This window comes from Hesperophylax consimilis, chromosome 17, assembly GCF_061612785.1.
Source record: "Hesperophylax consimilis isolate HC1 chromosome 17, BYU_Hcon_1.0, whole genome shotgun sequence".
Classification (NCBI taxonomy): domain Eukaryota; kingdom Metazoa; phylum Arthropoda; class Insecta; order Trichoptera; family Limnephilidae; genus Hesperophylax; species Hesperophylax consimilis.
In genome coordinates this window covers 10,018,565-10,036,311 of record NC_142852.1, presented here as the reverse complement: position 1 = coordinate 10,036,311, position 17,747 = coordinate 10,018,565, and the positions used below count along the sequence as shown (strand labels likewise).

At 35.3% G+C, this 17,747-nt stretch overlaps 2 protein-coding genes across 2 annotated transcripts in view; both read right to left on the bottom strand.

Moving 5' to 3' along the window:
- The window catches only part of LOC149415949 (uncharacterized), a 69,999-nt gene extending 57,154 nt beyond the window's left edge, over positions 1-12,845 (bottom strand). The window contains exons 1-4 of the mRNA XM_089642012.1: positions 12,601-12,845; positions 12,254-12,463; positions 11,959-12,159; positions 11,517-11,572 (exon numbers count right to left, since the gene is read on the bottom strand). Coding sequence (XP_089498138.1) covers positions 11,517-11,572; positions 11,959-12,159; positions 12,254-12,463; positions 12,601-12,807 — 674 coding nt within the window. The 5' untranslated portion in view covers positions 12,808-12,845. The remainder of the gene's footprint in view (positions 1-11,516; positions 11,573-11,958; positions 12,160-12,253; positions 12,464-12,600) is intronic.
- The window catches only part of LOC149415946 (partner of xrn-2 protein 1-like), a 597,347-nt gene that overhangs the window by 101,787 nt on the left and 477,813 nt on the right, over positions 1-17,747 (bottom strand). The gene's annotated exons all lie outside the window — the stretch shown is intronic.

Sequence of the window (17,747 nt, the reverse complement as noted above, 5' to 3'; positions counted from 1 at the left end):
GATGATCCAATCCTTCCTATTTACAGTACCCCGTTTGATGCTATTATTTTATCCCCAACGTAATAACTTCTGACTTTCGGACGAACATTTTAACATCCCCTTATAACTTTCAAAATGTTGAGGAACATTTAAAAATTATTATCTTCACAATGTTTCCTGGATTTTTCCTCATATACACAGATAGTTCCAAATATGATCACAAAGAATTTGGCGCATCTGTATAATATATTCCTGAATTCAATGTCAATCTGTTTTATAAATTGCTTAAGAAATTTCCATATTAACTGCAAAATGCTTCGCCATTGAACAAGCTTTAATTTAAATCCAGCAACTCAATATTCGTCGACCCTTGCTGTGCAGTTAGGTGCAGTATTAAAAAAATCCTCAATTCCTTAAACGAATCTAAGTTTGAGATTATATTGGTTTGGGTGCCTGGCCATCTTGGAATTGAGAAAGTTGATTCTCTCGCTAAACTTGGAACAGTCTCTGCTTCTATTTCTTTAGATTTTAGAATTCCTATCTCTGACGTCTTCTCTATTATTAAATCTAACCTGTTTCGTTCCTGGGAAGGAAATTGGACGGATACGAAAACTCAAACTGGATCTTTTTATGCTGAAATACAAAATCGTATGCCAAGTAAACGCTGGTTCCACGGCAAAAAAAATCCTAAAGATTTATTTCCCGTATCTCGAGAATGAGAATTGGCCACTGCTCTATTGCAGCTCATTTAATTAAAATTCTGGTACTTGAGAGTTCATTCTGCCAGTGCGGTGTAAAATCACCTCAAGGGCGCACCTTATGTGCTGTCCCTCAACAACTCTCGCGTTTATTCAATTCTATATAAGTTCATAGATTTGAATTACTTTAAAATATATGATATGTCCCGTTCACTAATAGATAATCCACAAACGTTAAACCATATATTTGAACTCTAACGGCGCAAAGCAGTATTTTTATGGTGAATTACATAAATACAAAAAAAAAAGAAATCTTCAAATCTTTTCGAATACCAAACATATATATTTTTTTTTTTAAAGAAAGACAAACATTCCCGGGTTACGAATAACCCAACAATGTTTGCAAATCTCCTACTACCACCACAGAAAGCCGAAAATGTTGCTTGTTTTTTTTTTTTTTTTTTCATAAAATGTATATATTTTTTATTATTTAATTTATTAATTAACGCCCGTCGGATTTTTACATAAAACAAGTTTAAATATATTATTTTACAAAGTGCATTTAAATAACCGAAAAAAAAATAAAAGACATAATAATGAATTGATTTCCAAGCCTATGTAGCTTTTGGACTGGGGAATCAACCTTATAGTCTGTTTGCGATGAATAAATAAAGAACAACTCTGGAAGCCTCGCGTTCCAATATGGTACTCGGAACGTTATAAGCTTATTTTAATCAGGCACATCTATTGAGCCATTAACTATTTTGTTTAAAAGTACCAAGCCGCTTGTGGTTTTTTTTGCCAGGAAAGCGGTTAAATTAAGTCATTTCATTATTATCATAATTAATTTGTTCAATATGTGTGAATACTTTTAAATAAATTAACCTTAAAATGTTCGTTTTTTCCAAAAGAAAATAAAAACATTCCCGGATTACAAATAACCTGACAAAATTTGAAAATCTCCTACTATCACCACAGTAAGCGGAAAAATTTGCTTGTGTAAAAAAGTAGTTAAGACAGAGTGTTGTTGTTGATCCAAAATAAATAGGAGCTGACCCTGACGTAAACATCAGGTTTACCCTTGGCGCAAGGTTCTCCTCTGGAGACGATACCGACCAACACATTTCCATCGGCGAGGGGGCTACCGGAGTCTTCCTAAAAAAGAATTTATTTTTTTCAAATTTTTCAAATTCACTTTGTGGCACCATTTTATTAATAAAATAATTAAAACACTTTGTTTTGACGACGATAATCTTTATTTTTTATATAAAGTCAACATGTTTCGAGAACGATGTTCTCTTCATCAGGACAAGTAATGTACTAAAAACTAAATTGTCAAGTATATAGAGACAGGTGTGGGTAGAAAAGGAAATAGGGGGGGGGTTTAGGGGAGGGATGAGAGGTGGAAAGGGGAGGTGCTTAGAACACGCTTAGTTAGTTTAGTTACTTAGTTAGTTACACGTTAGGAGAATATTTGACGCGAATGTGAAAAACAGTCCATTTTTAATTTCCATTCGGGCATCAAACAGTATGTATGAGACTATGTATGAATGTAAATGAAGCAAGGAGCATGTACCAAAACCGAGTGGGAATTTTCAAAGAAAATCTAACGAAATATGTAAAATTCTTAAAAATTAAAAATTGAACCTACAGAAATTTTTGAAAATCTGCCGAATTTATTTCAAACCCGCCTATATTCACTAAAATTTACCCAATATTTGGAAATTTCGTACACAGGTGGCGAATTTTTCTTCGGTATTTTCACAAACTATGAATACCGTTGCCAAAGACATTATGAAAACGAAATTGTTATAAGTAAGTTTTGCAAAAATACCCCTCATAAATGGGAAGTTATGTACTCGAAAAAAATGTATTAGTCATCCGCCATTTTGCCTCTAGACCTTACAAAAAACAACACCTAAATAATGTATGACTTACTCTGCAAGCTCCCTCGCCAACCTTGGTGAGTGTGCACACGTTAGTCTCGTCTACGATGAGACTAGTGGACTTGTTTTTACAGTCTTCATCAGAGATGGTGAGAAGAGTGATCTTCTGGAGGGTGTTGGAGCGTGTTCCAGACTGAAAAATAATGTAAATCATTCTTTGAGTTTTCAAGGTCTGTTCAATAAAAACATTGGTAAAACTCACTGAATTTTATTTACAACGGAACAATCACATGATGATTTTAAAGATCTACTCTAGAAATGGTCCGATCTCCCTGTTGGTCTGCAAAAACCTGCTTGCTCTGTGATTTGTGATGGAAGACGGAATATTCTAGTAAACACGTCATCACGTGTATTAAAACCAATACTTGATAATTTCAAATAATAGTAGGAAGTGAATTCACGCTGTGAGTTTTCAACAGATCTCTGCGTTTTCGGAATTACCCCAGTGCAGCAATTAATTTTAACATCAACTTCATCATATGTTTTTGATCGCTTCACGGTGTTATGTTTAGGCCCCAGTGTAAGGGTGCTACATTAGTTATTTAAAATAGAGTACTCCTGCTACACAATGGCAGGGCAAAATAAGACGGGAAGCAGGTTTGAGTGCCAGCCAAACCTAAGACAATTCACGGCTAGCTCAAAGCACCATATTGAGTTGTCCCAGGCCAGGGAACAGCTCTCTTGTTCTGATTATTTCATTTATGTCAGGACGGCGATCATTAATAACAACAAGTGATATTTATCAAGTGTATATTATGGTAGGGCTCAACACAAAGGAGATGTACACAGATCATTTCAAGCTTATACATACGGGTTCATGAATTACAATACGGGTAAATGCATTCTATACCTAATCTCTCCTATCCTCTCTCTATTCTGGTGAATTATAAACAGAAACTTGGCACTGAATTGTTATCAAAGCACATGAAGGGTAGCAGATTCGCAGTAGGATCCAGCCAGGAGTCCATCCTACAATTCTTGTCAAAAGCTCTAATATCGACACGTTTTAAATTATTTTGGTTTCCGCGCAACGCTAGAGAAGAGCGCATCACACGTGTTGACTCTGGCAACTTTGGTACACAAGAAAGGGCTGTTTCCCGCCCACATCTCGCGAGCTAGTTTAGTTCTGAGACGCCGATTCGTGAGGAAGCACTAACTTGTGATGATTCAAAACGCTTTTGTAACAGCGGATGGAATGATTTCGATACTTCGACTTACAGTTTGTACCTTAGTCATTGAAAAGGTCTGTCCTTTCAGATTTATTCTATGTCTTAAGAAATCTATAAAAACAGTCCTGGGTCATGAAATTGCACTATTTCATAAAAATGAGACTCGGCAATAAAAAAACGAATTCCAAAGAATTTTGAAAAATATATTGTCCAAAATATATACTCATTTAGACATACATGCAAGACCGCTGTACTTGGGAGTATTATTGTTTTTTTCGTAATCCCAAAACCTACCTTCCATACCCTGTCTAGCGCGCGAAGTTCACTGCTGCTTTCTGTAGAAATAAAATGATGGCTTCGCGCAGTTCGCCGCCCGCTTTCCGCTGCTCGCTTATAGTAATAAGCATTGCATTGTTTGTGAAATATAAACGAATAATACAATGAACGAATAAAGGAGTGAATTTTAAAGGTAGAAGAAGTTGCGGACGCCTGAGGAAGACATGGCACTTGAGATTAATAGTCAGAATTATAGAAAAGTATGTAATTAGTTGAAGAGCTGTGTGCTCGAACAAAACTCACCTTGGTATGTCCCCATCCAGTTAGCGTGACTTGGACTCCGCCGCCAGTAGAGCTGGTAGGCAGAGCGATGAAGCCGACGCTAGTGCTGGTGGTGATAGGCTCGCTGGTGGTAAGGATGGCGATATCATTGGCCCAGGCATGAGTTTTATTGTAGTCGGGGTGAATGGTGATTTTCGATATCAGATATTTGGTTCCTCCGGAGTTCAGGTATATGCTTCCAACGACGATCATCAATTCATCAGCTTGGCGGCTGTTGGAAATGATACTTATGATATTTAACTAAAATTTGGGAAGGCGGGTACGGGTACCGTCGCCCAGGGAACCATTCTGCCATAGGTCACCCCAAGTAGTTCGCTACGTTTGGTTACTTATCCCGAGGTCGATCTTTATACCTCTACAGCCGGGCTTTTATTAATTCATATGTCTGTTACTCCAGGACAATAGCAAGGACTTAATAGTGGTCGCTGTTACTCCAGGACAATAGCAAGGACTTAATAGTTGTCGCTGATATTTTCGTCTTTAATTTAGACACATTTACAGCTAAATTATTTCAGCTCTTTTAAGTAAATGTAAATAATTTATAAATATGATTGAGCAGCAGTATTCATTAAGTACGTCATTTTTATGTGCTCTTATATACAAAATTATACATTTTTAACACTCAGATTTTCAAAAATGACTTTTTTTATTTCCGGTAATTTTTTAGCAAGAGGTACCAATAATTATATAAATCGGCGAGTTGCGTCAAATGGTGCTATGGCCTTGTTTGTTGTTTTCAGAATAAAAAACACAAGGACTGTATCACATGGCCTACCTAGTACATTATTATTATAGTACATACATACATTAGTTTGATGCATCTCAAAAGGTTTAGCCAGCGTTAGGAATGTAAGCGCCCAAAAATAATCTTTTAATCGACTTTTCTCTGCTTTTTATCAAAATAATATGCAAATGTTATGTGTCTAAACCTTTCGAGAGAAATTCTCTAAATGATTGTGAAAATCTTATCAAAATCAGTCGCATAGCTTAGAAGATCTAAGCGCACAATCAGATAGACGTGGATGTCACTTTAATTTAAAATACCTACTTAGAGATAATGGAATTCCACCACGAATTCTCAGTATCCAAAATAAAAATATTGATTACATATTTTTAACTTCTATTTCATAATATGTTTGGTTTTTTTACGAGCTTTATGTTTATTCAAGCTTTTACTATGTACATTATTATGTTTTTATTATGTACACGATTTGTATTTCTTATATTATGGTTTGTGTATTATGATTTAATTAATACCACGTACAAGTCAAAGGGCGTTAGTATTGTTGTTCGTCTAGTCAGGCCGGTCCTGAGCCAAATAGCGCATGGCGCAAGTAAAATTTTAGCGCTTCTTGACAAAACCAGTAGATGCCTAGGCCCTAGGATAGTGTTTCCCACAGTGGGGCGTACGCCTCACCGGTGGAGCATAACGCCTCAGAGGTAGGGCACCCGCTTTAGAGATGAGACACGTAGGCATTCCACATAGAAAAGGGAATACTCATCGGTCGTTCAAAAAAATGCCTGATAGGTACAAAATTATACTGTACGCCAAATTGTACTTAATATGGAATGAAACCCGTCATGATTTCAATAATTATCGAAAAACAAAGAAACCACTTTTCAAGTCAGAAACTTATTATTGACCTTTACCTCATCTTATTTGGTGGAATGTGGTTTTAGTGCCATAAGCAATTTACTCACTAAAAAACTAAATTGATTGGATATAACTAATGGATGGGACCTAAGACTTAAATTAACTAAGTAATATCCGGACATAAAATTTCTTTGTAGCAAGCGTAACTGAATTTAATTTCAGTTTAACCCTAGATTCATATCCATCCGTCCCACAGACCGCGCAAAACGTAAATTTGTTTCAAGTGTCTCGAGTGAAAGAGATAGAATGATGATCTCTCAAGTACCTTCCTAGATCGCTTGTTCATTAGTAACGCGGGTTCGTTTGCCTCGCAGTGAAGGCTTGTGTACAAGTTATAGACCTTTGAACGTCTGAGAGACGAATGATTATGAATAGTGTAACTTTTGACGAGACTGCAAGTTATTTTGAAAACATTGTTTTTGATGAGTTCTAGTTATACAGAGTAAAAGTAAGTATATGATATTATTCTATATGAGTTATTATTTATAGTAACATCTTATTTTATCGTTCAAAATGTATTATTATGTGTATTTTACATCAAATCCTTTAATTTTATTTTAGAATGGATGATCGGCAAATTGATGACTATTTGAATCGTTTATCTGATTCTGGTGATGATGATTTTACCAGTCAGCAAAAGGATGTAGAAATCAGTGATGTCGAAGATCATGTGGAATTAGATAAAATCGTCCCGACAGATTCCGACAGTGATAACGACATGGTTACGTAAAAACACGGAATGCCAACTTTGAAGAGATGCCTAAAAAGGAAAATCGCCGAAGTTTTAGATGAAATGCCTACCATTGCCACATCTAGTCTAAGTGGTACTCAAAAAAAGGTTTGTGGTTATTGTGATTATAAAAAACGGCATATGACAAGGTTCCAATGCAAGCAATGCAAAAAGTATATGTGCATGGACCATCGCGGCCTCATGTGTGTGGAATGAACCAATGAAATTTAATTTTAACTCAATTATTATTTTTTTTGTTACCTAATTAAACATATTAAAGAGTGCCATACTTAATTTATTTATTTTATTTACAAGTATCCCAAAACTCGTCACTTAAATTTAGTCGTCTGTGAGATGAATGTTTATGAATAATGTTCCTCATAGATAAGGTTACGAATCTAGGGTTAAATATATGTATTAGAACAGGTTTTATTTAATTTCATTAGGGGTTCAAATGTTTACAAACATATTTTAAAATGATTTGAAAATTTACCTTCTGTTTAGTTAAAAAAGATGCCGGAGGGGCATGGCATAAAAAAGGCTGGAAAACACTGCCCTAGGTAGTAGATAGGCGATCACTGTAATCAATTATATTTGGATGATTTTCATGTTTGCCTAGCGCGGTTTTAATGAAAGATAATCTTAAAGGTGGTGTGTTCGTTTAGGTATTATCAGCCTTGGAAATTCATAGCCCGGAGCGGACTGCTACAATTGCGCCCGCATGGGGCCGGCCCTATTCTTTGTTATTACTTGACATAATGAATATCTTTCAACAACTTCAATACTTTTTTTGTGCAGGGTCAAATTAAATCCTATTAATTTGTTGCAGTAAGACAAAAATCCTGGGTTCGATTTCCAGTTGAGACCGTTACTTTTTATTTTTCTGTGTCTTGTTCTGTTTCGTATAGATTTATTAGTATTATCTTCTACTTCAATGATAAATACATTGGTGGTACCGACCCTGTTTTGTATTATTATTATCCATTATCTTTTTGAAAATAAAAATAAATATATTAATATGTGGATAGCTCTGCGTTTTTTTATTTTCTTTTTTCTGCATTACAATAAATATATTTTTTAAATATCATTTTTTTTGGATGGTGAATAAACAATGTTCGCTCTTTGCAGTTTTATTGTCTATGGTTGAACTTTTTTAAATGGCCTTGAGATTTCTCTGCATATATTTATTTTTATTTATAAATCTTAAGTTAGCTCACATCTTCGTGTGTGCTAATAGTTTTATAAACATATAAACATGTACATTGTTTGGCAAACATAATCTTTCTTTAAATATTTCAATAAAGTCACAAAAAAAGAAACATTAATAATTGAGATAGACATATTTTCTTAATTCATTTTTGAACTTATTAATATTTTCTATCACAGCAATGTCCTTCGGGATTTTGTTATAGAGTTGAACGGCCTGGTACATCAGAGATTTTTGGGTGCTTGTTTTTTTTCTTGTTGGCAATCTAATTTGCTTAGAATTTCTCGTCCCGTGTCCGTGTATCTCGTTATTGTAATTTATTTTTCTTTTCAGTTCCTTAGACATCATCCCTAAGTTAATTTTATGTATAAAAATAAGTACATTCAAATACATAGTTTGCTTCACCGTCAAAATATTCAGCTCCTTTAACGTGTCTCTTATCCGTGTGTATATGTTGCGCTTAAGTATTATTCGCATTGCTTTATTTTGCAGTATTTGCATTTTTTTCATTTTCTCTTTATTGCAGAGAAAAAGAATACTTGAACGGTAATTAAAGTGTGGTGATATAATTGTATTGTATATTATCTGGCATGTTTCTTTGTTTACTTTGTTTCTGATTCTACCAAGAAATGATATTTTTTTTTGCAATTTTTTTAATTGTATAGTCTGCATTTTTTGAGAAGTTCAATTTTGAGTCTATAATAACACCTAGATATTTAATTTCATCCACTTTTTTTATGATTTCTCCATTTATAGAAACCTGAAATGAGTGATTTATTTATGGTCTACGATATATTTACCTGTCTGGAACGTACGACCGTTTCATCTGTGGTTAAGATTAATATATATCCCGCTACATTTGTTGCGTCCGACCCCTAAAAACTCCATAGCATTGCAGCGTCCACCGACTTACAGCGTCCGATATACGGACGCTACAATGTTTTGACCTCAAAATTGGCCAGAACGATGCTTACCCCATGTAGAATCGTATGGCAAAAATTTTTGTGGAAGTAAAAAATGTCTCAGAATGTCTGGAAACGAATATTGAACGTTTGACATTTTGCCGACAGGTTCGCTACACGATGTATATATCGAGCAGTGTATGTTTTTATTCATTTCTACGATCTTGCCGCGTCCACGAAGTAATATAATTTTCGATACATAACGACGATCGTGCTGCGTCTACGCATTACATCGTTAGTATTGCGTCCTCGAGACCGATTACGAGTAGATATTATTTTATATACATAACGACGGTCGTGCTGCGTCCACGCATTACGTCGATAGTACTGCGTCCCCGTAGCCGCTCATGAGAATATACTATTTTTAACTCATAATGACAATCATGATGCTTCCATGCATCACGTCGATAGTATTGCGTCCCAGTGAACGATCACGAGTAGATATTATTTTGAATATACAACGACGGTCATGCTGCATCCACGCATTACTTTGATAGTATTGCGTCCCCCTGGCCGATCACGTTGAAATATTATTATGAATACAAAACGACGGTCTTGCTGCGTCTACGCATTACGTCGATAGTATTGCGTCCTCGTGGCCATTCGGAGTACATTGTTAAATATTATTTGAGCGTTTGGTTGAGTAAATCATCAGATTTGGCAACATTTGGTTAATTTACAACGATGCCGCTTGATACTCAGAACTTAGAATCGTCTTGCGTGGTTTTTAATGCATAACGACGATTTTGCTGCGTCCACGCATTACTTCGATAGTACTGCGTCCCCGTGGCCATTCACGAGTACATTTTTATAAATTATTTGAGCGTTTGGTTGAGTAAATCATCAGATTTGGCAACGTTGGGTTAATTTACAACGATGCCGCTTGACACTAAGAACTAAGAAGCATCCTGCATAGTTTTTAATGCATAACGACGATCGTGATGCGTTTTCGCATTACGTTGGTAGTATTGCGTCCGTTGTTGTTTTTTAAAAAAGAAAAAGCGTTTTTTTTGGGAGCGAAACCCGGTCGGCACAAAGTATAAAAAAAAGTGGTGTTTACAAAGTTATTGTTTTATTTTAAATTAAATATTGTTGTCAATTAAACAAACAATTTATAAGTTCCCGAATATTATCTGAATATAAAATAAATCTTATAGAATAAAATAAAAACCTCAAGATATGAATTGAAAACTAGCAAGAATATCGTAACACAAATTGTGAGGATTATTATTAATATATTTATAGAATTATAACTTTATATTTTATCACACCTTCATAAATGCAATGAAAACTTTAACTTAAATTAAATCAACAAAAAATCAAAATATAGAAGAATACGTATGTGAAACATACAGCGAATGCACTAAAATCTAGAACAATATAATAAATCTACTAACAATCTTGCACTTAAACATAAGGAGTATAATTTGAAACATGGACGAACTTCTGGTATACCTATGTATTTAACATTATGTCCACAACCAGATTTTTTAATACTATCCGAGGCACACTCACATGCAATACATAAAAATATACCAAGTATTCCAAACTACAAACAATATGTCACAAATTATCACAAAAATAAAAGTAATAACCAAGTGGAATTTTAGTCTATGCTAAAGAAAAATTTACTGATATCAATGTTAACGAAATACCAATATGTAACGCAAACTGTTTGTCAATTAATGAATCTAAATAATAAGCCATTTAATATAATCGCATGTATCGAATACATAGCTCTATTATACCCTTATAGTCCAGTCAAGGAAGGAGGTGTAGAGTGCGTGAGTAGGTACCCAAGCGATTCCTTCAGAAACTTGATCAGGGTGCTTAGGCTGTGAACATCTTGGAATAATTATCGATAATAACATCAAATGGAAAAGTCAAATAAACTCCACAGTAGACAGAATGAGAAAACTCATCTTTGTGTTTTTTAGACTTAGAAATACTGTATCATTAAAAATACTTAAAGGTATTTATTTTGCACTTGCACATTCTACACTACTACAATATGAAATCGTGGTTTGCGGGGGGTGGGGGGTGCGTATAAATCATACCTACGTCCACTTGTGACAATTCAAAAAATATTAATAAAAATCATATTTAAAAAAGCCATATAACTATCCAACAATAAATGTTTTCCAAGGTTTCCCGGTTCCCCTTCTCACAAAAATTTATGACAAAAATACTCGTACATTAAGAATTTCAATTACATAAAGATTTATTTGATAAAAATAATATTCCATAATTAATTTTAAGCTAAATAATTATTTATATTGGAGGACTAACCGTACCACTTGTTCGAACTACAACAGCAAAACATCATTATTTATTTAACGGTATAAAATTATTCAATAAATTACTCCTGGATATATATATATATATATATATATATATATATATATATATATATTAGAGTAGGTACCAGATTTCCATTGTAGGCTGCTAGCCTCGCTTCATGAACTTTTAATTATCGTGTTTCTCGTGCCTCTCTTGAGACATACTCAATCATTCAAGTGACATCATAATAATATGAAATATGTACTGTAATACCTCAATATCTGTTGTCGGAGTATGTCAACCCTTTCTTCTTGTGCTGCAGTGTACCTCTGAAACGATAGATAGTAATTCATTAATTTACCGATGAGACCATAATATGGTCTATGGATGTAAAATATATTATATTTTACATCGACGTATTTTCGTTTTACATTGTATATGATGACATTAATTTATGAGACGATGTATGAATGTGAAAGAGGCAAGAAGTGTGTGCCAAGACCGAGTTGATTGGCGGTACATCCTTTGTACTGGTACTGCCTACCCCTGCGGGAAACGGCGTGATGGTTAATTAGTAAGTTAATGAGAATAAGAAGGCCGCCGCTGAACTTTGAAAGGTTGCCACTGAACTCTGAAATTATAAATAACAATTCATAAATTTTACTTAATTTGAAATTACTTGGGAGTGATTCAAAAAGAAATATGTAGGAAATACCTCAAAAACATCTGTAAATCTGTTGGCGACTGCCACAAGCTCTTTAGAGATGTTGTTGCTGACTTCTTGAGCTTTTGCCATACGACAGCCGACATCTGGCGTAGCAGCTAGCTTCCTCTTCTTGGCTGGGTTGGGTTGACTTCTCAGCCCAGTTTCCATCCCTACACTGGGCTGAGGCGTGAAGAGCTGCTGATCGGAGTACTATAAAACACAAATAATTGGCATTGATGATGAACGATAACTTCCATTTTGACAGCAAATATATATTATATTAACATTCTAAGACATTAGTGACCTCAATATCCAGCACAAGTTGTTCTGGTCCCTCTCCTATGCAGCTTTCGGGAACTCCACTGCCCTCAGAACTGGCTCTGCCAATGATACTAATCACTTTTTGAGTGATGTCACTTAATACCGGTATGGTAACAGTGTTTCCAGTTCTGAGAGCAGCTCGCTTGGCATCGGCGTTTTTTGCCCGCGACTTACACTTTAAATCACGCCATGTCTGAAAAGAACAAAAATAATATCAGCTTAAAAGTGTTTTACGGACTTATATTAAGTGTCTTCATGATAGATTAGATTAGAAGTCCGGCATTTTCGTAAAAAAAAAGCCAGTTTGTTTAGGTAAGTTAAAATACTCACTGTTTTCCACTGCTCGGCTGACTTAGCAGGACCTAGTTCAGCCAATTGCTCTGCCAACTTCTGCCACATGTCGCGGTTTTTTTGGGCACCCTGAGGACCAACAAATCTGCCAGCAGCGAATTCTGAATGACTTGCCATATAGTTGGTGAGAAAATCAATCTGACTGGCCGTCGACCGTACTTTCTTGCTGAAATTGTAATAAAGCATTCTGAATGTCTACAAGCACATCTTTATTGATAATCCCATATAAACAAGATAAATAAATAACTTACATTGATTCATTTGACTTCGACATCATAATAAGTTGATTTTTGTAGATAATACGTAAAGCCGTTGGTAACCGTTGAAGTTTGACGTTTGACGTTTGAGAAGCGATCCATAGACAAATGCTTCAGTATTGCCAGCGTATATCGATTTCTTATTTATTGCGTTATCAATATTGGTATAGTTACCGATAGCTTTTACATGCTAGGGGGTATTGATATAAACTCGTCGGAAGTTACGTCTGTCGATCCGATATTGTTAAGTTATCGAATTTTCTGTGCTTGCCCCCCAGAACAGATCTAAATGTCTTGTACATTTCGGTACGTCATTAGATGTCAATATTTCCAGGTTACTGACTTGATTTATGTGAATTCGTTAATAGCACAGGTGAGGTGTCTATAGGGAACGATATCCAAATTGTTTCTTTCACCGGAAATGTTTACTTACTTTGTTTTATTCATTTCTAAATACAGCTGTAATAACATATTGAATTTGAAATGAAAAATGTTGACATACCCCTATATCGCGCCAAAAATATCGAATCGTCCCAATTAAGTATTTTAATAAACAAATTAGAAAATTAATTGATTGAAGAACACATTTTGGGGAAAAGGCTTTAGTCGGAGGCATGACGGTGACCATAAAGAAGGTAACAGTTTGTTAAGTGTTGTTTGGCATATTTTTATATATATTTTTTTTATTGCACAACAGAATATTTTGTCCAATTACAGTACAATTTTATATATGTCAGCATTTAGCTAGGTGACTATTTAATAATTGTTTTAAGTCATTTAGAGAACAGTCACTTACATCCACATTCTTTGCAAGTTCGTTTAACAGCACACCTCTCCACGTCGTGCTATGCTTTGCCGGGACGTCAGTTTTGCCTTTTGGTACTTTGAATAGGTCATGGTATCGACTTCGGCTGTAGTTAGGGTTGCCAGCTCCCGTTTTCTGAATTAGAGGATTTGATACGATTTAATAAAGGACATATGATGAAAATAAAGGACATTGATATTTTTTAAATAAAATGCTGTTATGGTATCAGTATTTACATTTATTAATAAAAAAACAATGTTAATACACAATATAAATCGAAGCCAAGTAAAGGCCCGAACAAACCGCCGCGATCAAAGCGCGTCCGCGATCCCGTGCACGGTGGCGATCAGATGTTATGTATGAACTTGTAGCAACGTGTTCACATCGAAGCATTCTCTGACTGGCCGCGGCGTCCTGTGCAGCGTCTGGACGTGGCGATCAGTTGCTGCTTGCAGGATCTGCACGCTGCACGCAACGTAATTATCTCTGAGTTTGTGGTATTTCTCATGATGTCGGATACAAATACAGAGAGAATGATCAATGAAATTAGCAAGCATCGTTTACTTTATGACACTTCACATCCAGAATATAAAAATAATAGAAAGAAGTATCAAGTTTGGAAGAAAATAGGAGAATTATTGGGATTAAGTGGTAAGTTTTAGAAAAAATATATTTATTTTTATAGGACATACATTTTTATGAATTAATATTTTCACGAATTAACATCTTCTATTTTCACCTAGCGATATTTGTTTATACTTGAATAAATATCAATATTATACCAGTGAAAAAAACTACAAAAAACATTAAAAACATGCATCTTTTAGAAATTATTTTCTCTTAAAAAATTGTATCAGTAATTTTTTCACAAAAACAGAAGTAATCATTCTTCTTCAGATTCGTCTCCAAACATGATTATGATTATTGAAATGGTTCCCGCTCCGAGCTATACCTACCACACAACCGACACGAACGTACGAGTGCCACGGACGCCAGCCGATCGCTAGTTGCTAGTTTGGTGTGAACGGTTCTGCACGCACACAGGAAGCTCACCGTGCACGCCATCGCGGACGCAAAATGATCGCGGCGGTTTGGTCTTGCCTTAAGTAGTACGACCTTAATTAGTCATTTTGCATTTAAAGTAATAAATAAAGTTAATACTTGGTATTACTTTTGGCTTTTAATGTATCAATATTTAACTTATTTCAATTTCGGTCCACGTTTTCGTACACAAGGAAAAATCCTTTCGGCTTGGGCATTAGAAACGGGGATGGAAAATACGTATTGTATTATTTTAGCAGATTCTTGTTTTCATCCGTAGATTTGAGAATCTGAATCCAAATTTCAAGAACATTTTCTTGTCGTCTATAATTTTCGTCAGGAGAGGCTTTAATATACAGAACTCTTCATACAATGCATCAAGGTTAATATTAGGTATCTGTAGTTTTGATACCATGATGCACAAATCCTGGAACTTAATTTCTTTCGTCAGTGTCAGCGGCTGCAAACAATAGAAATTACTTATTACTAAATCGCGATTCTATATATGTCAGTACATTTTGATACCACTCCAAAAATATTGTAGTGTATTTTTCAGCCTGAGAAGTAGACATTTTTCGAAAAATTTGCTGGACTGCCATTCCAAAAAAGGCATCTTCAATTCGATTTACTTGCGTACAGACGAAATAACACTCTCTCTTACATCACGCGTCACCTCACCTAGCAGAGGAAATAGGCGCCGAGCAATATTTGCCCGACCGTGTTCCGCATTTCGACTCAGCCGCCCGCACCGCGCCGCCGCCCGCCGCCTCGCAGCACATCGCGCGAAATCACGCTAATTCATTTATTTTTTCCAAATCAAACGACAAAGTAATGTCGTCTATTGAAGATTTTAAATTAGAAGACAAGATCAATTTTTGGGTCTGAAATAGAGGACGTCCTTTAAAATAAAGGACGTCTGGCAACCCTAGCTGTACTGGTCTGGTACATATAAATCATAGCATCCCAAGAGGAATGGGCTATCGATAAAATTGTTCCTAATTTTGAAATACATAATAGCTAAATTTGTTTTCCGCCTATATATTGTTAAGTGGTACCACTCGCGTGGAATGACTCGCAAATTGTGCTGAATATGAAATTTTCTTTAAAATTATTCTTAGTTAAGATCGTTCTTAATAATAACCATTCTTATTAATTACCGTGATTAATTATCATATGATGAATATGTATGTTAACAATATGTATGTGTTCAAATGTCACACGATAAAAATGTTTTTTTTTTGAGTTATCTGGTCGCCATTAAAATAACAATAATTGTCTATGACTTCATTTTTGTCTATGCATAACCTTTAAATATTTTTGACAAGTGCTAACAAGTGCTTTCTTCTCCGAGAGCCGTTTCTTCCTGTTAAACATACTATCCCACGCCTGTGATGGTTATTGGTAAAGTAAGTACTCATACTTATATTCATCGCTATTTATTTGGTAGCTGCCGTTATTCCAGATTAGTTAGGGAATCATTGGGCGTTTTGTCACAGTAGAATGTTTAAACTGTCAATATGACGTCTACCTATTATTAGATTAGCATTTCGAAGGCATTTATTACAATGAACACAAAAAAACATATGGTTAACAGATATTTTGTTAAAAGCGGAATGGCGGTAAACATATATATATGTTATGGTTAAGGTTTTCACGGGTGTAAGATGTAGAGTAATGTTCTCGGTTTACCCGCGTAAAGTAGTCCTTAAAAGGACTTTTTATTTTCTGACGTTTCGGACAGATCTCACTGTCCATCTTCAGAGGCCTTATGTCCTGAATTTCGTCTCAAACTGAACGCTTTCGCGTGTCTGTTCGGTCCAGAAGTCAAGATACAAGTGGGTGCTTATCAATTCTTATGTCTCGGACGAAGTATGCGTGTTGATAGTGATTTGACGGTAGAGGGGGTGGGGGCGGGGTTGGCAATATCAAGCAGTATGTGTGTAGCGACCTGATTGGGTTGCTTTGAACTTGTTGGAAGTGTTTCTGAGAATTTTGGAAATGCCGGTTTTGGGTTATTTTGGTCAATTATAACTTTCCAGGTGTTGGGGATTCTAATTGAGTCATTTCTGGTATTCATATTATTTTTATGTTTATGGATTTCAATTGCTTCGCGGTAAATTCTTTTTGGCTCATTGTATATGCTAGTTATTGTTGTGGTATTATTAAAGTCCATTTTATGACCTTCATTAAGGACATGTTGCACTATGGATGAAGTTAAGCGTTTATTAGTGACATCCACCTTGTGTTCTGCAATTCTACATGATATTTTTTTGTTACACCGTCCAATATACACCTTTTCACATGCCCCACAAGGTATTTTATAAATACCATGAGACTCAAGTGGAATGTGGTCTTTCAGACATCTTAATAGAGATGAGATTTTATTTTCCGATTTATAAATTGTTTTGATTTTATTGCTTTTGAGGATACGACTAATTTTATCTGTTGAGCCTTTGATGTATGGGAGAATCGCTATGTTCCGTCAAAGTGATTCCGTCAAAGTGATGACCCCCCCCCTTTCTATACATCTGTACATTTTCTGTACATTTTCTTCCTGAGGAGATATCCCTATTGGCAAAGGGATTAAAATATAACCTTAAATACTCGAATAATAATTTTAATGCTGCAATAGAAGAGGTAGCAGTGGATATAGACACAGCTCTATGTGGTAAACCGAAAAAATTCTGTTACAAAAGTGCTGAAACTTTACAAAAAATAATACCTAAATTTAAACCTAACCCAAATCCTGAGTTGACTATAGTGAAGAATATTCGTGCCAAACTAACAGATGGAGATTTGATCCTCACGAAAGCGGACAAGGGGAATACAGTGATCATACTCCCTCGAAATGAATATAATTCTAAAGTGGCGGACTTCATTGACAGTGTCAATTTCGCAATACTTGCGGAAGACCCAACCAATAAGTTCCAAGAAAATGTGAAACAAACACTTCAAGCATCTAAAACTAAAATATTCAAAAATGAATCATATCACAAAGTTAAATTTTTAACTAAAAATCCCAA